General features: G+C 50.8%; 1 protein-coding gene and 1 pseudogene across 1 annotated transcript; both read right to left on the bottom strand.

Moving 5' to 3' along the window:
* Positions 1-4,226: 4,226 nt before the first annotated feature.
* LOC109775247 (peroxidase 43) lies at positions 4,227-5,823 on the bottom strand. Its single transcript, XM_020333994.4, has 4 exons — positions 5,436-5,823; positions 5,152-5,337; positions 4,841-5,003; positions 4,227-4,749 (listed from the first exon to the last, which is right to left on the bottom strand). Exons 1-4 carry the CDS (start codon positions 5,652-5,654, stop codon positions 4,328-4,330), a joined length of 990 nt encoding a protein of 329 aa, XP_020189583.1. The 5' UTR covers positions 5,655-5,823; the 3' UTR covers positions 4,227-4,327.
* Positions 5,824-19,439: 13,616 nt separating this feature from the next.
* LOC109775257 (pentatricopeptide repeat-containing protein At3g18110, chloroplastic-like) lies at positions 19,440-23,648 on the bottom strand (annotated as a pseudogene).
* Positions 23,649-25,373: the final 1,725 nt, after the last annotated feature.

Here is a 25,373-nt window from a genome sequence, read left to right as displayed (position 1 = left end):
AACGAGAACGGGGTCCCTCCAGCCGACAGGCGGCCGAGATCCTCTGCACCATCATGGCCTAGAGGCCATAGGAGATGGGGCGGACCAGCGGCGGCGTCGACGGGAGGAAAAGAGATTTTCTTGTGGAGGAGGAAAGAGATGGAAGAATAGTTTTTTTCTCGAATACGCACGAGTGTGCGTATCATATATTAAAGAGCATAGGGAAGACTCCCTCCACGTTCGATGTTACAAGATTATGTACATGTGGCTCGAAGACCGCACCACTGATCTAGCTAGCTATGGTCAACTACTCACTACTATCCCATGATGCGAGGCTAGTGAAGAACGCATCGACTTTCTCTCGCAGTAGTCCTGCCTGCTTCCGCGCACGGGCCTCGCTCCCGATGCTCTGTAGCACCTTCCGTGTAGATGGCGTCACTCTGTCGAAGACCACGGCATTGCGGTGTGTCCAAAGTTCCCACATGACAAGGATGCAAATTGCCCTCACCATCTTCCGGTGTTGCCCGGTTTCCTCCTGCCAGATGCACAACTCGGGTAATGTCTCGTTCAGTGTTGGAGCTCTTCCTGGTTGTCCCATAGTCATGCAGACCCTCGTCCAGATCTCCCTTGTGAATACACACCCAATCATGATGTTGGTCATGGTCTCGTCGTGTTGGTCACACAGTGAGCATGTGCTCTGGTGGGGAAGCCCCCTCCGTGCTAGTCGATCGAAGGTCCAACATCTGTTCTTAATAGCCAGCCAAGCGAAGAATAGACGTTGCAGGGGTGCCCTTGGCTTCCATGTGAATCCCGCCGTAGGCGCGACCTCGAGCCCAGAGAATTTGGCCGCGTACACGGATCTGGCCGAAAACATGCCATCCTTCTCCCACGCCCACTGAATCATGTCAGGCATATCAGTTTGAAGATCGGTCGCATCCACCCATTGCCATACGTCCAGAAATTGACGAAGCATGGTGGTCGTAAGCTCGGGGTCCAATGTTAGATGCCCAAATATGATCTATCAGAGCCTTGACGACCGTGCGGGTGGATCTAGCTTGTCTTGATACCTTCATATAGAGCAGAGGCGCCAGCTCCTCTATCCGATAGCCGTGGAGCCATCTGTCCTCCCAAAAGAGCGTTACCTCGCCGTTTCCCACCGTAGGTCTAGTCGCTGCTCGAAAGAGGGCCGTCGATTCCGCCGGCACCGAAATCTTGAATTCAGACCACGACCTTGATTGATCAGTCCGTTGCAGCCATGGCCATCACGCCAACATGGCAGTGTTCAGCCATCGTAGGTTTCGTATTCCGAGGCCGCCGGCCCATCTAGGGCGGCATACCAAGTCCCACGCCACGGCGCAGTTGCCGTCCCAGCCTCCATCTTGCCGCACCACAGGAACCCTCTGCATGATTGAAGAATAGTTGAAGTTTTGAACTTGGGAGGCGTTCTATCGCCAGCCGATCCCTCCCGCCCGTGACGCCGGCCGGCCGTGTCGCGTTGTCTGCAAATGCCGAGCCCCGCGACCGTGAGCGCACCGGAGCGCGCAACTTGCCACCGACAGACAGGGCAGCCTCTAGCGCCGTCAGCCAGCGGCCGGCGGCAACGCATGCATGCACCCGCTCATCGGTGTGCGTGCACCACTGGATGGACGTGCCACACGCCCACGTGACGTGCACGAGTACACTGCGGCCGCAAATCCTGCTCGTGCGGTAGTAATAAATAAAATGTAGTAAAATGTAAAAAGGTACAAACTTAAAAATGGTTTCCAGAGCCTCAAGCGTTGTTACTCAATTTTTGCTCCGCACGGGCAATGGAGGTACAAGTAGTTGCATGCGCTCATTATGTTGTCCACCACATCTTTGTACGCTTTTGTTAATTTTTGATGAATCACGGCCACCTAAAAGTTGAGAATACAGTGCCTAAAATTGCACTATTTACAGCCTTAACTTCGGTGAAAGTTAAACACAGTTATTTCGTTTGTACTACTATGTAGAGGGTGGCTTGGAGAAAATGATTACTACTGGATCAATGCACAACTCGTTGAGTTTTGAGCGCCCATCCATTGCGTATGCAGCTGGATTTTCCATTTATGTTTGGTTCGATCAACATCACTCTTTATTAGATTCTCACATGATGGCCCTTCGCTATCTCTATCAAATAATACTACAAATTTATGGCTCGGCAATCACCTGTCGTTCCCTCTCACCAGGGCTTATCTCCTCGTGCTGCCATAGTTGTCGTCGAGCAATCTCCTCCCGTCCGATCTTCCCCGACGGTAGTTCTTGCTCGGACTGATCAAGGGGCATCCTCTGTGGCACTGCCAAATCTTGGCGATTAGTTGTGGGGTCCCTCGACATCTGGATCAGGCGCTAGGGCTTTGTTACGTCATGACTTCGGATGTATCTGGTTCGGCTGGGTGTGCAGAAGGCGACCCATGAGGAAGATGCTAGGGATCCGGTGCTCCGCGAGGACCTCAATGATGTGGTCCTCAAGGAAGAGAAACATCCGTCGACGGATGCTACCCGATGGCTAGCGATCGCAAGGGTCTATATGGAGAAAGATTTCAGTGAGTTTTAGTTTTACAAGAACATGTGTAATACATGGGATTTAGCTTATAATGTAAAGTTCGGATCTTTGGATAATAAGCTATACACCATGCAAATTTTGGCAGATCTCAATGCCGAATTGTTGTATGGCTAGGTTCTGATCCATGGGATGCCTTGGAATTTGTGATTGTAATTCTTAAGTTTTGAGTAATGCAGAATTTTTTCCAAAAAAGTAACTATAAATTCATGATGTTTCCGGATGACACTGCATCTATTCAGTATTTTTAGCTGGAGGCAGTACCCTCCGGCGGTGATTAACTGATGAAGGTAGATACGTCAATAGTAACCATACACTCACCCACCGCCATTTGGTACTCTTACCACTGTTCCTGTAATCCTTTTGTAGTACCTATGCGAGTAACACAGTACTCTCGTGGATCCTTTTTACTCTGCATATAAAAATTATCTGAAGTCTAACTTCATAATGTTTAACCATATTTATATGAAAATATATTAACATCTACGATGATAAATTTATACAATATGAAAACTAAAGTCATGACGCATCTAATGTTGTTGGTTACGCATCATGAATGTTGGTATATTCTTTAATAAATTTGGTCAAAATTTACGAGGTTTGACTTCAGATAAATTTTATATGCGAACTAAAAAGGACCGGAGGGAGTATAGATCTCTTGATACTGATATGAGAGCAACTCTAGCAGACCCCGCATTTTGCCGACCTGTAAAATTTGTTTGCAGGTCGCACGGGGGCGGTTATGCAGGCCGAATTTTGCGGCGGCAGACTAGAAACCACAAACAAACCCCTATTTTTTAAAAAAGTTGTTTCGCGCGAGAAATTTAAGCAGCAGCTCGCCGGAGCTCGCTCGCATAGATGGTTCTTCTTCGCATAATAAGTTCACTCGGAGGAGGCGCAACGGCGGCGGGCGCGCTCGAGCTCAAACTCGTCGAGCTCGCGCCGGTTGAATGCCGGCGGCGGCCGGGCACCGTGGTTGAGCCACCGACGCGCCCCCCGCTTGCGCGCGACGTCAGATCTGGCGCGGCGGCGGCGCTCCGCCTCATCCCCCGAGTCGGCCATGGTGGTTCAAGGCTCGCCGGGGGCGAGAAATCGAGCGGCGCAGTGGGGAATTGGAAGGGAACGCGGCTGCGGGAGGATAGGGTTTCGACCCACACCTACCCCGCAAAACCGCAATTATAGTGGCTCGGGGGTTCCGTTTGCGTGCTGCGGCAAAAAATTTACGGGCCGGACACCGATGCGGGCTCTGGTCTGGCCAGAAAAATGGGCCGAGCTCGTATAATCATCGGAATTATGCGGGTTTGCGCCGGATGCGGGGTCTGCTAGAGTTGCTCTGACACGCAGTTGGAGTACACAGTTCTGTCCGCAAAAAAAAAGTACACAGTGCAGTCACATGCATGGGCGCCGTATTCTCCTTGAGAACATTAAATCGGCACCGAATATAGACAGCTCAAACCAACACGCCGCTACTTATTAATCCGGAGTACGTACTCCCATTCTCATCTTTCCTGCGAGTTTTCTTTTCTTTTGCATTGCACATTAACTGCTGCATGTTCTTGCCACTAGAAATGAAACACGCTGTTAACAACTCGTCCATCTATCCGATGAAAATGCAATCTTAATCCCACCACTATTCTCGATTATCAATATTGGAGTACTGAAAAAATCATGCCAATTTACTTCATTTCATCTGAATGAATTCATGTTTCCGCGAGAGATTTACAGTAATTTGAATGCGATCATTCGTATGAATTATAGGAATGTCGATCAGTTCGTGTTGAACGCCGAGCACTCGTCTCTGATCTCCCCGGCGTCGCCGGTGATGGCGCCGATGGCGCCCATCTTGATCATGGCGCCGACAAAATCCTGCGCGAAGCTGGAGGACGCCGCGCCGAGGTAGGCGCCGACGAGCGCGCCGGTGGCGTTGCTGGCCTCGAGCGCCGCGTCGGAGGCGATGGGGACGAGGCCCGCGCGGATGTTGCGGAGGATGGAGTCGTCGAATGTGCCCTGGCTGCCCCGGTCCAGCGGCACGCGCGTGTTGAAGTCGCCGGGCGCGCACCGGGCCTTGAGCTCCGACAGGAACGCCGCCGGGATCGACGGGTCCGACCCCGTGCGGCCGCCCGGCAGTGGGTAGCTGTAGAGCCGGTCCTTGACGAAGAAGCACGCCGTCGTGCCGATCGTGTGCGCCGCTGCGTATGCATGTCGCGGCGGAGGACGCCGTCGCGTGTCAGCGTATGACGTGCATGTCGCGGAGTACTAGTATGTAAGTGGGGTACGTACCTGTCAGCAGAACGAGGTCGCGGTCGTTGAGGCCGCTGGCGGCGAACTTGGAGCGGAGCACCTGTATGGAGTCGCTCACGTCCGGCAGCACGTCGGCGTCGCGTACGTTCGACGACAGCCCGTCGCGCCGCCCCGTCGGCACCTCGAACGACGGCCCGTTCGTCTGCCATGGCGCGCGTCAGACAAATACAAGCAGCATCTCGATCGTCAGTGGCACTCACCACGCATCACGAGTTCCCGACAAGACTACAGACAAACACAGCCTGCATGCGGCACGAGTCGAACACCTCGTGTTAACATGACGTACGTACCATGGCTATGGCGTCGCGTGCGGCGAGAGCGATGATGTCGGCGCAGGAGACGACCCCGGGGCACTGCTCCTCGAGCTCCGCCTTGGCGCGGTCAACCACGTCCAGGCCGCGGAGGCCCTGGTGCTTGTTGTTGTTCACCTCCGCGGCGCTGCCCGCGCTCGTGATCAGCACCGACGCGTCGCATCCCTGCAGCAGCCACGCACCTAAATCACTCACTCGCTGCTACCCTGACATCTCGACGCAGCTAACTGCATCGGCCATTCAGCCGAGCTATCTGCGCTCACTCTGACGAAGCAGTCGTGGAACTGGAGGCGGACGAGGGCGGGGAGGATGGTGGCGTCCGAGGCGGCGGCTTCCTGGACGGCGGCGGTGACGATGTCCTCGGCGCCGGGGCAGGAGTCGGAGTAGAACCCCGTCTGGAGCTGACCGTGCGCGGCGCTGATTGTTCCAAGGAGCAGCAGGAACGCCACTGTCAGCGCTGCCGGAAGGACGCCGTCGGCCATTCCTGGCAGACACGGCAGCTAGCACAACACTGCACAGGGAAATATTCTTGTGTCACTAACTCGGGATAGAGCAAGTGATGGGGAGTTGCATAAATGAGGGCTAATTTCATTTATAGAGCTTAATCTGGGCACTGCTGGCTGTCAGTATGGGGAGCCTGTCTTCAGCGCTGTGTGAGTGTGATGCTCTACCACGAATGCGTTTAAGTTGGAATGAAGACGAGATTAAGGGCGTGTCGGATTGAAGACGTCTCAGCCCGAACCGGAATGAAGCCCAAGGTTCTGGTGAGGAGGCCACATTTCTTATTTGCAGAAAAGGACTCTAATCAGCTGGCTGGATGTGGGAGGACGCCATTCAATTATAGCCGCATACATTCCGCATTTTAACTAACCGGACAAAACTTATGCAAACCGGCCGATATTCATCGAAATTCGGATAAAAAATAACACAAATCATCCACATGTAACATGCAAATAAGTCTAGTACTACAATGTCTCAAATTCGACTAGATTAATCAGATGTCCAACAAGTTTTTCATTAACGGATCATGTCGTCCCACACATACTGCCCCTTCAGCTTCATCCAACAGTGTGTGTACGTAAATACTCGTCCCTCTGTCCTGTGATACACCACAGCAGCGTGTGCGGGCTACATATGGCGTGTAGACCAATATTGAGTGAATGAATCAATCAACAAGTTCAGCAAGAGGAAGTAGCACTTACAATCTCGTCCTCTGCCACGTGCAATGGTCACCTTGCCTCGAGCTGACGAACCATATCGCAAAACTTGGTGACGCTAATCTGGATAGCGTGCCAGCGACACGACAACGACTTCACATTGCGTGGTTGAATGATGTACATGTCGTAGGGCGCAATGTTCTTTCGTGCGTGAAACTTTTCACGCACTTGCTCCCAGAAGGGCTCCCCTCTGTTCCTGCCTACGAAATCCATGGATACGGCCAGCCACGAATCGCACAACAACTCATCCTCCATTGTCGAGTAACTCACCATCCTCCGTACTCTAAAAACGACATAGCATTTGAAAATAAGCTCAATGGCATTTGACCAAACACCTGTCGGGCGTGGTGTCCACCATGGAGGTCGTTGACAGGGGGCAGAGTGTATCTGGGTACAAACGGCTTTAGGGTGGACAACTCCGTCGTAAAAGGCGAGCGGGCGCGTTGGTGCTGGTTGTGGGTATCCAGCAATACCTCTGTGGCTGCCAGAGACGTACAGCAACGGCGACGAATGTGGAGGGTGCGGATGAAAAGCAAGGGGAGAAGAGGCGGAGAGGAAGGAAATGGGACCGGGAGGGGGGATTGGGTGGGCCGGGTGTCGGAGTCCTACATTTCGGGTGTCCGGACTCCCCCCACTTTGTCTCCAATTTGCAGGAGAAAAAAAGCATCTGGATCGTCCCGCGGACTGATACAGGACCGCGTTAAATGGTTCCAGCGATCCGGACAGAGCGGTTCGGATGGATGCGGGCGGTTTGCGGGTCCGCCTTGGAGACGCCCTTATCTTCTTCTCGCCTCGCCTGTGCTACAGCCAATCAACGACAACACCACAGGTTTGGCGACCCTGCCACTGTTGGTGAGATCCTCTACCGCTGGCCCTCCTCTCTCCCTCGCGTGCCATGGACGGCCTATTTTGTGCCTGCTTCGGCAGCTCGACCACCACCCTCTTGCTCCTCTCCTCTCCCCGTCATTCGAGCTCCACCTCCCTATGAGCCGCGCGAGCCCTGCTCACGCCCGACCTCACTTCCCTCCGCCGCATCAGGGTGGTTCAGGGAGCCACGGTCGCATGTGACACCTCCTCCATGCCGTCCATGGCCATCACCGGTCGCTCGAGCGGCGGCGGTGCTGTCAGCAACTACGGCAGCGATTCTGTAACATCATCTTTGTTGCAATTTTTTTGTAACATCCTCTGTGTTGCAAAAATTCCTTCGACAATATCACCTCCATTGCAAAAAGAAATAAAATCTATAACAAGAGCTCTGTTTCAAAAAATATTCTGCAATACAATCTTTGTTACAAATGTTTCTGCAACAAGATCCGTGTCGCAAAAGGATTCTCGTAACACGACTTCTGTCGCAACACGACTCCTGTTGAAAAAAGTGAGGACGACTTTCGGCCGTGGGACTGCGTCTGATCGGACGGCTCACAAACTGTCCGGCCAACACGTAGCATCCCCCATATTTATATTTATATTTGTAGGGGTGTGCTACACATCCGTCGGCTGATATTTTTAAAAGATCAGCCGGGTTGTGAGCTGTCAGATTTACCGCATCAAACGGCCGAACGTGCCTCCACTACTGCAACACGGGTCTTATTGCAGAGTTTTTTTGCAACAACAATTTTGTTGCAAATTTTTTTGCAACTAAGGTTTTATTGATTTTTTTTGCAATTGAGGTCTTGTTGCAGAAAAATTTCACAAGAGAAGTTTTGTTGCAAAATATAGACCCGTCATAGAGCATTGCAACATCGCATATGTTTCAGAAGCATAACTCCTATTGTAGAAGCAAGTTCATTGAAGGATAGTATGAGCTCCCTCACTTGGATGCGTGTCATGCAGGAAAGGTGGCGGGCGTGGCCCTATGGTCCGCTGGGTGATGCTAAGTGTTTCTCATATTTGTAACGAGTAAATCAGACAAAACATAATACTAAGTATTTTAGGTTAGGGTATTACCAAACCACCAGTTTATTAAAAACACAAAAGACCATCATGTTTAAACCACCACTCACTCAGGCCCCCCATGTCAGGGTGGTATGCCATGCATATATGGATACTGTTTACTTCTTCCTTCACTTTCCATGGGCATTTCAGCGAGTAGCTTCTAGCTCTAGGCGGCCCCTCTGCTTTTGTAGCGATCGGGACCTTGCGCTGTTGCGCAGCCCAACTACTGTAGCCGTGCTGAATAGGTTCAGCAAGGCACATGACACGCTAGTGAGGCCGCTGTACCTAGCTGTTGGGGTACGATTTAAAAAAAGTTAGAGCATCTACGGCTGGACTTGACAAATCTGGCCTCTTATACGCCCGTGGGCGCGTTCGCGGACAGCGCCGTGCGGCCCGTCATATGGGCTGCCGCACATTCACACACCTCAAATGCGAAGCCTCAAATCCATACAATCCATGCAAGTCGATCATATGACCCACACACCCCCTTGCCTTCGATGAGTAAAAGTATTTGCTTTGTGTGTGTAGATACTATTTATTTGTTTCTCGTGAAGTTTTCTATTGGTTCGATAAACCTTGTTTCGCAACTGTGAAAAATACTTCGCTATTGTGCTATATCACCCTTCCTCTTCAGAAAAATCCCAACGAACTATTTAAGTAGCTGTCATTGGCCGGCAGGACTCAGGTGGACCGTGGCCAGGCTGACGAGGCGGTACATGGCGACGGACGACAAGGGCCGGTCCATACGCAGGGCAAAAAGGGCGACCGCCCTGGACCCCGAGAGTATCAAGGCATGAATACTAAATTGTGTTAGTTATAACCATACTATTATACATTATGGAAAAAACTAGCAAAAGAGCCCATGCGTTGCAGCGGGAGAAAACATCAATTACCGTGCAAACTCAAGGTAACATTTAGTTCACTCATCTTCTTCCTCAACCCCCTCCCCCAAAACCCAATCTAAATTTGCCACTACCATTGATGGATCAACTGGCTCAAACACATCGCACTCAAATTTGTGCAACAATATAGATACTCAAATATCTTTCGACAGCTCCAATCTGGACGAACTATTTCAGTGAGCAGTGAGAACTATGTGAATGTGTCTTATTTAAGGCCTGTTCGGCATCCCCCCGACTCCACGCTCTCGCTTCCGAAGTTGGCGGAGCTGAAGATAAAAAGTACGGAGCGGGGAAACAGATACTCTGCAGATCCTTAAATTCCAGGGAGCAGTGGATTGCCGAACAGCCCCTTATATTCCGTTGGGGCCTAGGCGTCTAGGTGCAACACTCGAGATCCACATCGTCTCGTGGTCGGGAGTGACCTAGTCGGCGGCGGCGGCGCGTACAACGCCGATGCCTCCGCCTTTGGGAGCTAGGTCGGGGTCGTGCGCCGCCCTGCAGTCCTCGCTACAACCTTATTCATGGCCGCATTGGAGCTGACGCGAGTGCCCACTGCAGCGTCTGAGCCGGTGCCGGCCATATCGATCTTGTCCTTGTATATATATGAATACATTCTTTAATTAGACCATACCTTGTGGCACGTATTGCATCATGCATTTCACAGCTTTTTAATTAGCTCGGCACGTAGCATGTATATGCCAACATGCATGTGTCATGAATAGATGTGGAGTCCTTAAGCCAATTTGTGTACGTCCGCTCTCTAATCGCTTAGGCTAGAATCCGTTCGGAAGCCAGCTTCCACGTAGGAGCAAATTTCATACATGTATTTTAACTGGTGCGATTAGATCTATCGGAGTGAGGTGGGACTAAGAGCAACTCCAACGCACGGACCCAAAACGTCCGCCTGCGTCCGTATGCGTCTGCGCGGATAAAAACGAACGCCCAACGCACAGATCAATTTTCATTTTCCGTCCGTTTTGTGTCCGTTCGGATTCATTTCAGTCTCAAATTTGGGTTGCATTTGGGTCCGAGGCGGACACAAAGCGGGCGTTTTTTGCGCCCGCCTCGTCCAGGCCCACCTGCCACCCACCCAACGACCTCCTTTCCTTATTTTATTCGCTGGCCCACCCTCACCGAGTAAATTGCACGAAACCACCACTTTGAAGGCTAGGTTTACGAAAAACACTATAATACATTTTTTTTAAACACCACGTCTATGGTAATCTTTTTGCAAAAACACTGATCGGTGGGTCGGGCTCAGTTAAGCGAGTTTATAACAGATTGAGCCCGCTAGTTAGGCTGACGTGGCACTGCCTAAGTAACGGTGATGTTGCCTAACATTATTATCATGTGTGGCCCTGTGGGGTCCACCTGTCATTGGAAAAAAGAAAAAAAAACTGGTGCTCGACAACCTCCCGCCGCTGGACCAATTCCTCCAGATCGGCTGCTGCTCGTCGCGGCCGCCGCGCCCGCTGCTTGCTCGCTGCTCGCCGCGCCTGCTGCCTGCTGCGCTGCTCACTGCCGGTGCCCGTCCCAACCCCGGCCGAGGTCGCCCGTCCAACCTTCCTCCCCGGGCCGCCGGCCGTCCCCAAACCACCCTCCGCCGCCGGCCATCCCCAAACCTTCCTCCTCTGCCGGCCAGATAGCCCCCGCACTTCCGACGCCATGCCCCATGCCGGATCGGCGGCCGACGCCTCAAATCCTCCTAGCACGCTGTCTCCGATGCCACGTCGCTCTCAGCCCGGTCTCCCCACCAAGATCCCGACGGCGCCTCCTCTGCCTCGCAAACGCGGTGTCCGCTGCATCTCCCGCAAACAGCAACGACGTCTAGCACGCAGGCACAATGCTTGGTGTTGCATGAAGTACCTCGTCTAATGCAGATCCAGGTGTGTGTTGATTGATTCTTCCCAGCCGGACGGATGTATAAACAACGGTGGCCTTTGTCCGCCGGCCTGTGCACTGCACGCAAATTGCTCGATCGAGTGCCAAAGAGAGGCTTGTTAGGCTGACAAGCGGGCCCCCATGTCCAGCAAACGTTTCATGTAACGGTGTGAGAAATTGGTGTCACGTCAGCCTGACTAGCGGGCCCCATTTGTCAAAAACACACTTAACTGAGCTCGATCCGTCAATCAGTGTTTTTTGCAAAAAGATTACCGTACGCGTGGTGTTTTCTAAAAAAAATATTATAGTGTTTTTCACAAATCTAGCCTTCAAAATGATGGTTTTGTGCAATTTACTGACCCCACCTCATCTTTCTCCTCCTCTGCGCCGACGCCAATGCGCACTGCTCCGACGCGCCCGCCGCCCCGCTCGACCACCTTCTGCTTGCCGCCGTCGACTGCTAGGGCGCGTGCATGTTGTTCCGCACGCGCAGAGAAGCGCGAGCTTGCGGGGTGCGGCACGCGCGAGCGGGGCACGGGCAGAGCAGCGGTTGCGGAGGCAAGCTGTGGGGCGGGTGAGGCTACCGGGGCGAGCGGCGAGGCGCACGAGTGGGCGCGGCATCCGCGGCGAGTCACGGGGCGGGCGAGCGGAGGCGGCGAGCTGGGGCGGATGGCCATGGGCGCATGCGGGCGCGGGTGCGGCGGAGTGCGGCCTCGAGCACACGGGCGGGCACGAGAGCAGGTCACGCCACCGCAACGCTGCTCGGGAGCAGGTCAGATACAAGTCACGAGCACGTCAGATACTAGCCTGTCGCCGTTGGCTGAGCTGGCCGCTGCGTGCGAGCGCAGCCACAGCCGCATGCTAGCTAGCTAGCAGCTAGCCACGCGTGCGTGCAGTAGCTGTGCGTGTCTGCTCGCCGTTGGAGCACTGGAGCTCGCGCCCTGCCGCCTCGCGGCGCCCGCGGTTCCTGTCCGGCCTTGCCTCGCCGCGCCCAGTCGCGCAACGGCGAACTCCCTGCTCGCGTCCTCCCTGCTTGACGCATACCCACGTGTAGTACAGGCATCCACACGACCAGCTAGCTCTGCTGGATGGTGGGTGCCGGCCGTGCATGGCGCCCCACCCGAGCTAGCTAGCTTCGCTGCTGCAGTCGTTGGCCTCGCGTCTCGCCCACGCCCGTGCCCGATGCTCGCCATGCCACGCCGTGCCCGCCTTGCCTTGCTGCAAGCTCCCCGCCTGCTACGTGTTTGGCGAAATGCCGGGACGGACATGCAAAAAATGCGTTCCCCTGTGAACAAAACGCGCGTCCGTTTGAGTCGACGCGTTGGAGTTGCTCTAAGTCACAAACTGAATCTAGCTCAGCTGGTTGTAGCCTTTACGTGTTACCTGAGAGATAGCAAGGTCAAGATACAATAGGGTAGTATTTTTATCTATTTTTGTTGGCCCAGTGGGGACGTCACATGGTCTGGCTTCATTCGTGGGCTGTTCGCAGACGAATTTTAGAGCCAACCGTTTTTTCATTTGTACTAGGGTAATGAGTATCACCTTGTGTATAAGACATCTATAATTTATAATATTTAAATAGTTCATCCTCATTAATCTCTTTTTTTTAACATGCAGCCCATCCACATCATCAAGTAGGTCCCATGTGTAAAAAAGTTTTCATTCTCTCAATAATCTTCCTATAATAACTTCCATCACGTTGCATGTCATGTATTGTGCGTGGAAGACAAAAGGAGGGCCTCTCCATCTTTCCATCCACTATCTACAGGCTCATCGTTTCTCACACCTCCGGGCCCTCTGCTCTTTGAACGGTTTCAATCTGTATCGCCACATCGTTTTAATTACGACACATCAGTTCCTCTTCCTTCTTCTAATAATCGAGCAGTTCTGAAGATCGGTTGAGGACACATCGTTTTATCCTCATCTCACCAGTCCTCACCACATGGAAGATCGGCAGTCTGCCCTGCTCCATGGCAAACAACCCAGCCTCAAATGGATTCCCTGGCAGCCAACTTTTGGGTGCAGAAGAGCAACTCCAACGGGCCGACCCAAACGGACGGCGATTTCGTCCGCTGTTTGTCCGTTTGGGTCGGCCGCCCGCCCGGCGTCCGTCATGTTTTTCATGTGGGTCGGTAGCGCGCCAACGCGCCGATCCATATGTGCAGGCGTGGCCGGCTGGCCGCCCAATTTTGCATTGATTTGCATTCAAACATATTGTGAAATGAAATAACAAGCAAAATAGTTTAGCCGCCCAAATAAATAGTATATAGTTTTACAAGCCAAATACAAATAAAAATGTTTCACATAGTTTTGCAAACGAATAAAAGAAGATACATTTATTGGTTGCCAACATGAGTCCACATATGCTCAACCAAATCATTTTGCAGTTGCACGTGAGTTTTTCAATCATGCATATCTTCATGAAACTGAGTGAACTGCTCAAATGTTGCCGCTACTCCATGCTCAGGCACAACATTCTCACCCTGAAACTAAAAGCCTTGATCGTACAGACGTTCCGGGCGCTCGTCTTCTACTATCATATTGTGCATGATCACACAAGCAGGATACCGAACGATGCCCCATCGAGATTGCAAAACACCTAAGGCACGCTCGACATCCTTTCTAGCACTCTCTTGCTCTTGGGCAAATCTTTTCCTTTTCTCTCCGACAGGGTTGGGTATTGTCTTGATAATAGTGGTCCACTGAGGATAGATACCGTCACTCAAATAGTACCCTTTGTCGGAGTTGTGGCCGTTGACAGTAAAGTTCACCGGTGGGCTGTTGCCTTCGGCTAGCCTAGCAAACACCGACGAGCGCTGAAGCACGTTGATATCATTGTGTGATCCAGCCATGCCAAAGAAAGAGTGCCAGATCCAGAGATCTTGAGACGCCACGGCCTCTAATATGACAGTGCAAGCCCTGATATGTCCCTTATACTGTCATTGCCAAGCAGAAGGGCAGTTCTTTCACTCTCAGTGCATGCAGTCTATGCTGCCAAGCATCCCCGGGAAGCCCCTGCTGGCATTCATCGCCAACAAACGGGTTGTATCTTCAGCTGTCGGCTCTCTCAAGTACTCAGGGCCAAACACAGCAATCACAGCCTTGCAGAACTTATACAGGGACTCTAGGCATGTAGACTCGTTCATACGGATGTACTCGTCAATGAGATCACCGGGCACTCCGTATGCAAGCATTCGGATGGCGGCAGTGCATTTCTGATAAGAGGAGAAACCAATCTTGCCGACGGCATCCTCTTTGCACTCGAAGTAGTCATCATAGCCGACCACTCCCTCTCTAATACGGTTGAAAACATGCCTACTCATACAGAACCGGCGGCGGAATTTGTGATGTTTGAACAACGGGTTTATTGTATCAAAGTAGTCCTTCCAGAGAAGGAAATGACCGCTCTCTCGGTTACGATTCAACGCCGGAAGGTGGCCCGGAATGGAGCCACGGAACAACGGCCGCTGGTTGTTGAGGTGGTGATGGACCAACACGGCAGCCAATATCTCCTCCTCGTCGTCGGACGACGAATCGTCGGAGTCGCAAAGGAAATTGTGGAAAAAGAACTCGTCGGCGGAGTCCATTTTCGTACCTTGGCAAACTGTCGAACAACTTTCGGGCGTCGAAGAAGGAGACGGCCGGCGAGGGGAGACGCGACGCCCACAGACCAGCTAGCTGCCCTGCCGGCGTCCGACGAGCATGCCGGTCGGATGTGGCGGGGGCGGCGAGGTGTCTTCTTGGTCGCGGGCGGCTGGGGGCAGGGGCGGCGTGCTGGGCGGATGTGGAGGCGGCGGCAGCTGGAAGAGTCGCCGGCAAAAATGGGCGGCGGCGTCGGTGACGGAGGAGGCGGGGCGAGGGTTGCTTGTTGGCCGGGGGTGAGAGGGGAGGCCAATGTGCCACAGACCAGCGGGCCCGGGGAAAGGAGTAGGCGAGCGCGCGCGCGTCCGTCCTGTGTCCGTGCCAACGCAAATCAGGCTAAAAAATGGGCCAGGAATGGGTCGCCGCGGACGAAAAACGGATGCGCGTCCGTTTGGATCTGCACGTTGGGCCGCCTTTTCTGTTCGCGCCGACTCAAACGGACAGCCGCGGATGAAATGGGTCGCCCCATTGGAGTTGCTTGAAGCGGTACTACGAACAGTCGGACGGCCAGGCTGCCGTGCTACCAGTTCCAGCCAGGCGGCAACATGAACTCGGCATAGTTGTCGCTTCGGCCTTTGTTGTGGAGGACGGGCGCCATAGACTTCCCCAAGTACCCTTGAATGGATCGGGTAAGTTGAATTGTCGCTCACCCAGTACCGTGCGTACTGCCCTTACCCTCCAGGTCCCAGCGCTGATTGCGTCCACGTTTCTTCCCCATGGCAGCACATCGATGCACAACTTCCTTTCTTCTTCCCAGGCCATCCTGTTTTCTCCACGGACCAAGACATCACTGGAATCTCCAAGGCAGCGGTATGTGTTCTCCTTCGTAGCCCCTCTCCCTCTTCACCTTCTCTATTCTCCAACAAATCCCATTACGTGCTTGCAATAGAAACAGATGGATTTATGCCAAAAAGAAGGAACAGATGGATGTACTCCTCCGTCCTAATCTCATGTATGGGTAACCAACACATTTAATCCCCATCGCCTGCAAGTGACATGCGTGTTGGCAGGGACAGAGATAATTGCACATATCGTCCTTGAAGTCGGCGGCAAGGTCCAACATGGTCCTCGAGGTTGAGAAGTGCTTCAATACAGTCCCGGTACATGGAAATACGTGATCAATACGGTCCTGATACATGGAACGACGGTCCTGGCTCTACACATCGCATACGTATTGCATAACGCGCTGCTGGAGAACAGGTCAACTCTCTCTCTCCACCTGTGTGGGACCTGCCTGTCAGTGAGCGCGAGGAGAAAATACAAGTAAAAATTGCTATTGCCTAGCGAGTCGAACACACGACCAGGCAGAATGCATGTTCGCTCGCTCGCTCGTGCTAGCCAACTCAACCAGGGCTATCGATATTAATAAATAGATTATTCCCTTCTTATGAGCACTAGTGCGCCTGCATGCATTTTCTTCTTAAAAATCCTTAATGAGGCCATTTCAAGTTCGTTCGCTCACTGATAACCAGAAGCTAATAATGAAAGAAACATTAATTTTATTATTCGACCACGTAAATCATCAAATCCACAAGGATCCGATTTTTTTACTTTGGAATTTCACAACCATGACAAATGGAAGAAATATATGGATTACTTCTAATGATATATGTAAGCACATTCCGAAATCAACATGTGCTTTCAGGGTTGAAAACTTAAACACATAGTTCCGCAAAAAAATAACTTTAACACATAACACTGAATGGTACATATATATAGCACATCCGGAAAACAGCATGTGTGTTTTTTTGCGGTGTAAACTTGGCACGGTAATCTATCAAACATGAGATTAATTTATTATGTTTTTGCATATTTAGAATAGAAAACTAGCGCTTGAAAATCTACTAAAATCAGTTCACTGACACAAATGAAAATAGATATGAAATGCGAAGAAATTGTCCAAAGTGTGCCTTCACTTAAACAATAAAATTTATCTTACCTACAACAAATTTAGAAGAACTTCTATTTTCCATAAGTAATCATTTGTTTTTAGTTTCTGACATCTAAGTAAATATTTTTCATGCATAAGGACAAGGTAAAATGTGACAAGCTAAAGTTATTAGTCCAACAAAATGACAGGTTATACAAAAATATAAATCCATTTTCTTTGTCTGTTTGTCTAAATATAAAACCATGTGCATCTTATTAGGAGCAAATACTACTGTTTTTCGCGACAAAAACAAATACTGCTGCCAGCTTAATTTGCTAGCACGCGCGTCCTCAGGGGAAAAAAGTGTGTGTGTGCTACAGCGGAAAAGACAATGAGGTATATATAATAGGAAATACATCCCTACAGCGATCAAGAGAAAACGCTTGTCTGGTGGCTAAGCAAACGCGACGTATGTGCCGAGGTCGCAGGTTCGAAACCCCCCACCGCCTTTTGTTTCTTCTATTTCTGGCGCCCACTGACACATGGGTCCTATACGGACGTGGCCCCGTGCTGACATGTCGTACGCGAGAATATGCAATATGTATGCAACGTGTAGAGCTAGGACTGCCGTTTCAACTTCCAGGACCGTATTGATCACGTATTTCCATGTATCAGGACCGTATTGAAGCACTTCTCAACTTCCAGGATCATGTTGGACCTAGCCGTCGACTTCCAGGACGAAACGTGCAATTATCTCGCAGGGACATATCTGCAACCGTAGACGTTCCCTCCCCTCTCCATCGTAAGTTCTCTCTGCAGCCTGTTCGCCGTGGAGTCCGTTTGATTCTGCCCTCGACATCCAGTTTTTGCAGGCTCAATTTTTAATTCCAGAACTGCCAGAACTGTATTGTCCGCACAAATTACAAGTATTGTGTTCAAGATATAAAGCTTGATACGATCTACCTTTTGTACTGAAAGTTTGCTCTTAAATTGTAGATTATTTCAGAGAAAAGATGGATGGCCGTATATCCACTCAACTGGATGGATGGTAGGTTACTAGCCTGCATATTTAACAATGCTTTTGTGGCCACAATTGCTTTTATTCGGTATGTTTCTTATGCGAGAAGTGAACTATTGAAAGGAATATCATCTATGACTATTAATTTGTTGCTTGCATCTGACTATCGCTTCTAACTATGTGGATAATTTGGATCTCGGTGCTTATCCATGTGTAAGTTCTCATGCTATTTCTAGACCAGTGCTTTGAGCGAAAAGGAATTGCTACTCTCTTCGGCAAAAAAGGAATTGACAATCCTCATATTGGAGCTCCATTACTCACTGTCAAGTAAAGCAATGGTCATTCATTTATTTTCATTATCTGTTCAAATATCTTAACATTGTAGGTATGACAATTGATTTACAACAAGAGTAACAGATAATACACAGTAAGTATCTCAAAATGGCAGTCAGTACATAACCTTTCATAGTGTCACCATTTCGGAATCTCAGATAGCATAATTCACATTTTGTTATCTTTCTAATTTACACCAACTATTATGCCCATTTATTTTTTTATTTTAAGATCATATATCTACTCCGCAAACAATGTCATTTGATTTATGTATTATCATGTGCATAGGACTAAGAGTTTCCGCAGCAATGCGCGGGATATCATCTACTTTAACATATGATCAGATGCGGGACGAAACTAAGAATATCACCTTGCTTTATTAGTAGGTATAGATATAAATATAGATTTAGATATAGATATAGATTTAGATTTGTTGGGTCTTGTTCATTGGTCGGCTGATTGCAGACGAATTTTAGAGCCAACCGTTTTTTCATCTGGACTACGGGTAACTAGTACCACCTTGTGTGTAAGACATTTAACATATGATCAGATGCGGGACCAAACTAAAAATATCACCTTGCTTTATTAGTAGGTATAGATATTATCGGATTCATAAAGAATATTCTATATTTGAAGAAACACACATTCATATCACACACTAACAGTGTTTACCACGTCGGAACAAACAAATTTGATCAACAAAGTTGAATTTAACTAGTACAAATGCCCGTGCGTTGCAACGGGCGTAGAATCTTGCAAAAATCTGCTCCATGTATCCTTACACGCCATTTCTTATATTCAAATTTGATAAACGTCGGTATTAATGTTACACTAATTAGAGGCTGTTAAGTTTGTTTCTTTGGTTCTGCCTATACGAACATAGCAAAGGATACCACTGCAGATATTTACAGCAAAATAATTCATTAAAATAATCTGCTCTATTTACAATCAGTATTCTGGTCTTAATTAGCTTGCTAGTAAAATGAAGACCAACTAAATAATTCATTAATTGGATGATATGTAGGAGAACAAAGGTAAAAAACACTGGGCTATCATCTTCTGACTTGTCTTGCTTCTGAAGATCAGACATGTTCTCAGCTATCATTCTAATATACATCTACAGAATCACGAAGTAAAAGTAGAGAGAGTCTTGCTTCTGAAGATCAGACATGTTCTCAGCTATCATTCTAATATACATCTACAGAATCACGAAGTAAAAGTAGAGAGAAAGATTACACAGAATCTGGCAACCTTAATCAGATAGAGACATGCAACAACAATAAAAAAAGACAATGAAAGATTTTAGTGAACATGTCTGATAACCTGATAACCTGTAGAATGACACATATCATTCCAAATTCTAATGTTTACATATCAGGCTAGGAAAGAGATAATTATATCATGCAAAAGAAGTGCGTAAAAATGGAACAAATTTAATATCCACATAGTTGCAAATTGTCATTAGAACATTGTCAATTGTGTACTTCTATTAATTCAGCGGATAATGGAGACAATCAACAGTGCCAAACTATAACAGGCATGCTCTAATAATTTCATCAGATCAATCGTCTAGCACATTCAAATTGCAGAGAGAGAACAAGCAAATCAAGTAGAAAAATAGAAGAGCAGCCGTGGGAGAACTTACAACTATTCTTGCCTCCAGATTTCTTTTCTAGGTTGTTCACATGTGTTCCCTTGATTGCATGAAGGCCTAAAGCAGTCAAGGTTTTCTCGACGAGACACCGGCATCCTAGGGGAGGGGGGGGGGGGGGGGTGTATAGATATGAAGGGCAGGGATCTCCGCCAGATCCGGTGACCTGGAGAGGATGTGCCGCGGTGGGGAGGAGGGGCGCGGGCTTCTGCTCCGCCGTCCAGATCGGGGGCGTGCACGGCGAGATGGCGCCGTCTCCATTGTAGAGGGCTCACCACTTTAGGGGAATGTGGGAGACGACAGCTCTTCCTCCTCTGGTCGTCCGCTGGCGGCCGGCGCGGCACCAGATCGCCCTTGCTTGCTCATAAAGGCCACTCTTGGCATAGGCATGTATCAACGCATTCCAAATTCGCCTGTCAACACCTGCCTCTTGATTCAGTCCTTTCACGAAATTTTCTGCATGCTGCCAGAGTTTTGTCTTCCCATATGCTTCGATTATGGTTACTCTAGATGAAAGACTATTTAGCCAAACACCAGACTGTACAGCTTCATGCCTTCATCCATCATTTGGTGAGCAGTTCCTGGGAAGCCCAATTTACGAGTATGTAGAGATCATACTCTCGTATATCTTCTGGGAAGGCTCTACGCACAGAACACCTGAGAAGCTTCAGGCAAGAATTCAGCCTCCTCAAGGCATGTAATCAGGCACTCATACAAGTTACAATCTTGGCCAAAAGATCCACACACTAATGTCTGCATACTGCTGTACTCTTGAAGGGCAGCAGCAATCTTCTGGTTTTTGCACAGAAGCATGATGGAACATTCAGATATCAATTTATGGGAGCTGGGGACATGCTCTCTGATGCATTGAAGCAAAGAGAGGCCTTTTGCATGCTTTCCCATTGTTTCATAAGCATCCAAAGTGGACAGTAAACTCTTACTGTCAGGCTCGTGTCCTTGTAGGCATGCCTGCTTTAACAGCATAGCACCCTGAAAAATGCAACCCGCCTTGATGAGTACACTATATACCAGTTGCCGATCCATTTGACAAACAACCACCATGTCTTGCATAACTCCTTCAATCTCCTCATGTTCATTTCCTTTTGCAAGTGCAGCAAGCATAACCTGATACAAGGTGTCATCTGGCACATAACCATCATTCATCATTGTCCGATACAGAGCCATCAGTTTTTTTGTCTCACCAAACCTTGTGATAATGTTCAGCATAACCAAATAGGCTAAGCGATCAGGTTTGACACCTGACGCAACCATACGATCAAATGTCTGCTCCGCCGCTCGTCCCGCCTCCCACCTTTGGCATATGCACATATCAAAGCACTGAAGGTTACCAGTGTTGGCTTTAATCTTGCACCCACCATCTCCTCCAGCACCTTCCCTGCATCAGAAATCATATACACCTTTCCCAGAGAATCAATCAAGACAGTGTAAGTCACAACATCTAGAGTGCGGCCTATGGCTCTCATCTCATCATACAGACCAAGTGCCAAGTCAAGCCTGCCCATCTTCCCATACATATGGATCATGGTATTTTAAGTAATTCCATCCTTCCTGAACCCAGCCTTAACCAATTCCTCACACACCTGCTCCACTGCGTCGACATCTCCTTCCTTCGCAAAAGCATGCAGGAGAGAATTATAGGTAACTGTATCCGGCTTAAAACCCTTGTGTAGCAGCTCCATGAACATCTGCTCAGCCTCCAGTGCTATCCCACACCAGCCATGAACTGACACCATGGCATTGTACGTCCACAAGTCTGGCCGACACTCTGAATCAATCATCTCTTGGAACACCCCCACTGCATCGTCTAGAATGGAACCTTGCGAGCAAGCATTGATTAGGGTGTTGTAAGTGATAACGTCCGGCCTGAGCCCAGCTTGCCAGACTTCGTGTAGGAGATCAAAGGCGGCGCCAGGGGGTAAACACCCAGACTTTTGCGCTGGCAGTGATCAGAGTGTTGAAGCTGACCAGGTCAGGCTCGATCCCCTGGCCGCGCATTGCGTCAAGCAGCTGCCGAACATCGTCGAAGCGGCCGGAGCGGGCGTACACGCCCAGCATGGCGTTAAACACCTGCATGGTGGTGCCCTCCCCAGCGAACCGGAGGAAGACCTCCTCCGCGAGCCCGTCCTGGCGAGCGCAACCGAGGACCCCGAGCAGGGCGCGATGATGTGGGGGCCCCGGGTCCGTTGCCGCTCGCCACGAGCCACTCTGAAGGCGTCGAGCGCGCGCCGCTAGGAGGCCGCGCCCACGACACACACGACATAGGCGAGCTTGTCGGGGGACAACCACACGTCTTCGAGCACCTCCGCGACGGGCGCACCGGGGGCAGCGCCAGGAGGCGGTCCGCTATTTCCGAGAGACGCTCCCGCCAGTCCCGCGCCCGGCACAGCGCGAGCTTGCTCAGCTTCTTCAGCCTCCCGGGATGGGCACGCGCGTCCAGCGGCTCGACGGAGACGGCCGAGGTGCCGGAGGCGGAGGGCGCGGATGGGTCCTCCGCGGGCTCCGGCCTCGTCCCGGCGGGAGGAGGAGGGGCGACGTTGGCCGCGGGGAAGCGGGGCGCAGGGAGGTGCGGGAAGCGGAGGTGGGGCCAACGGACGGAGGGGTCGATGAAGGGGTAATCGAAGTCATCGCCGGCGCGGCAACAGATCCGGCCGGCACGGCAACAGATAGCGCGCCACCTGGCGGCTGGGATCGGGAGGCGAGGAGGAGAGAGGAGAGCTCGTGCTCCCCCTCCGCGCGTCCTCCTCCTCCTGGTCCGCCGACGCCGTCGGGGCCCCCAGCCGCCCACCTGGCCGCGAGCTCCTCCTGAGGCGCGGATGCGCTCGCCGGCACCGGTTGGCGACCCGCGGCCACCACGGCACCAGATCGACCGCCGCTCGGGATGGGGCGCCCCCTGGCGGAGGCGAGGGAGAGAGGAGAGCCCGGTAGGTTTCTGCTTTTTTTCTCACTTTAAAAAGGACCGTGGGTTTAATACCGTAAACTGTAGGGGTTTATTTGCAAAAGTCCTGACCGAAACGTTTTCTCACTTGAGAAAGGACTGCGGGTTGAATACTAAAAAATGCAAGGATTTTCCTGCAAAACTGCCGCGACGTACGGCCAGAAGCGATCGGTGGTTTATTATTAGGGAGAGATTAGGCCACTAGTCTCTCTTATGTTTTTTCCGAAAAGGAGGATGACCCCAGTCTCTGTGTCAGGGTGATGCATACGATCATTTTATTAATTATTTATCAAGACCTTACAGCGTAATACATCAATAAGTCTAAAGCCACCATCTTGACAACATCTGTCGCTACTCGTATCAATTTGATGAAGGGTGTGTATTGTCTAGGTCGTCTGCCCAGACCTCACACTAAAGCCCAAAATCTAAAACCGTAGGCCTCAACCAAGCCGCAATTGCCGGATCTGGGGCACACAACGGTCCAACCACTCTCAGCGGGCACCGCATGCGCACGCTGCAGAGGCCGCCGCCACCGCCTTCCACCGATCCATCTTTAGAGCAGGTATCGACGCATCGACCTTGTCAGGCCTGCCGTCGACGCCACCACGACGCCAGACAACAACACCTCCCTACGCGCGTCCATCATCACACATCTCTCGCCGAGACCCTGCAGCGCCATGCTGTCGATACTCCATGTCGTCGATGTGTCACATGAAATGCCACTGCATCGCTGAAACCGTCCACTGTCAATGCACACCTCCAAGAATGACACGCCCAAAGGGGAAATGACACAAGAGCGCCGCCGCCATCTGATCGACCGATCTAGGGTTTCTCCCAGAGATAGCGGATAGACGTCTAGAGCTTCTCCACGGCGATGCCTTCAATAAGGGGACAACACAGAAGAGCGCCGCCATCGCTGGCCTTGGTAACTAGCCGTGAGCAAGGTTTTCACTCGGATCTGCTCGACGAACCTCCATCTAGCATTGTGTGCACGGGGCCAACACCGATCTCCATCACCGTGCAGCGAGCAGGCCACACCAGCCAGACTAGATCTGACTGGAGGCCAACCATGCTTGTAGCCTACCCGTCCACCAGGCCCTCCACGCCGACGCTGACCATCCGAGGTCAGATGCCGCTACATAACCACTGTCACAGTCCGAAGCAGGGTCGGCCGCCGCTCCACCAAGACCCGAACAGTTGCGCCTCCGCACGCCGAGGGTGAAGGAAATATGCCCTAGAGGCAATAATAAAGTATTATTTATTTCCTTATATCATGATAAATGTTTATTATTCATGCTAGAATTGTATTAACCGGAAACATAATACATGTGTGAATACATAGACAAACAGTGTGTCATTAGTATGCCTCTACTTGACTAGCTCGTTAATCAAAGATGGTTATGTTTCCTAGCCATAGACATGAGTTGTCATTTGATTAACGGGATCACCTCATTAGGAGAATGACGTGATTGACTTGACCCATTCCGTTAGCTTAGCACCCGATCGTTTAGTATGTTGCTATTGCTTTCTTCATGACTTATACATGTTCCTATGACTATGAGATTATGCAACTCCCGTTTACCGGAGGAACACTTTGTGTGCTACCAAACGTCACAACGTAAATGGGTGATTATAAAGGTGCTCTACAGGTGGCTCCAAAGGTACTTGTTGGGTTGGCGTATTTCGAGATTAGGATTTGTCACTCCGATTGTCGCAGAGGTATCTCTGGGCCCACTCGGTAATGCACATCACTATAAGCCTTGCAAGCATTGTGACTAATGAGTTAGTTGCGGGATGATGTATTACGGAACGAGTAAAGAGACTTGCCGGTAACGAGATTGAACTAGGTATCGAGATACCGACGATCGAATCTCGGGCAAGTAACATACCGATGACAAAGGGAACAACGTATGTTGTTATGCGGTCTGACCGATAAAGATCTTCGTAGAATATGTGGGAACCAATATGAGCATCCAGGTTCCGCTATTGGTTATTGACCGGAGAGGTGTCTCGGTCATGTCTACATAGTTCTCGAACCCGTAGGGTCCGCACGCTTAAAGTTACGATGACAGTTATATTATGAGTTTATATGTTTTGATGTACCGAAGGTTGTTCGGAGTCCCGGATGTGATCACGGACAAGAGGAGTCTCGAAATGGTCAAGACATAAAGATTGATATATTGGACGACTATATTCGGACACCGGAAGTGTTCCGGAGAAGTTTCAGATAAAACCGGAGTGCCGGAGGGGTTACCGGAACCCCCCGGGGAAGTATTGGGCCTTAGTGGGCCTTGAGGGGAGAGAGAGGGCAGCAGCCAGGAGGTGGCGCGCCCCCTCCCATGAGGAGTCCGAATTGGACTAGGGGAGGGGGGCGCGGCCCCTCTTTCCCTCTCCCTCTCCCTCTCTTTCCTTCCCCCCCTCTCTTCCTAGTTGGACTAGGAAAGGGGGAGTCCTACTCCTACTAGGAGGAGGACTCCCCCCCTCTCCTTGGCGGAGTAGGACTCCCCCCCTCTCCTTGGCGCGCCTAGGGCAGCCGGCCTCCCCCTTGCTCCTTTATATACGGGGGCAGGGGGGCACCTCTCTACACACTTGATATACGATATTTTAGCCGTGTACGGTGCCCCCCTCCACCATATTACACCTCGATAATACCGTTGCGGAGCTTAGGCGAAGCCCTGCGTCGGTGGAACATCAACATCGTCACCACGCCGTCGTGCTGACGAAACTCTCCCTCAACACTCGGCTGGATCGGAGTTCGAGGGACGTCATCGAGCTGAACGTGTGCTGAACTCGGAG

This window comes from Aegilops tauschii, chromosome 2, assembly GCF_002575655.3.
Source record: "Aegilops tauschii subsp. strangulata cultivar AL8/78 chromosome 2, Aet v6.0, whole genome shotgun sequence".
Taxonomy (NCBI): Eukaryota; Viridiplantae; Streptophyta; class Magnoliopsida; order Poales; family Poaceae; genus Aegilops; species Aegilops tauschii.
The sequence above is the reverse complement of the archived record's forward strand: the minus strand, read 5'-3'. Positions and strand labels throughout refer to the sequence as shown.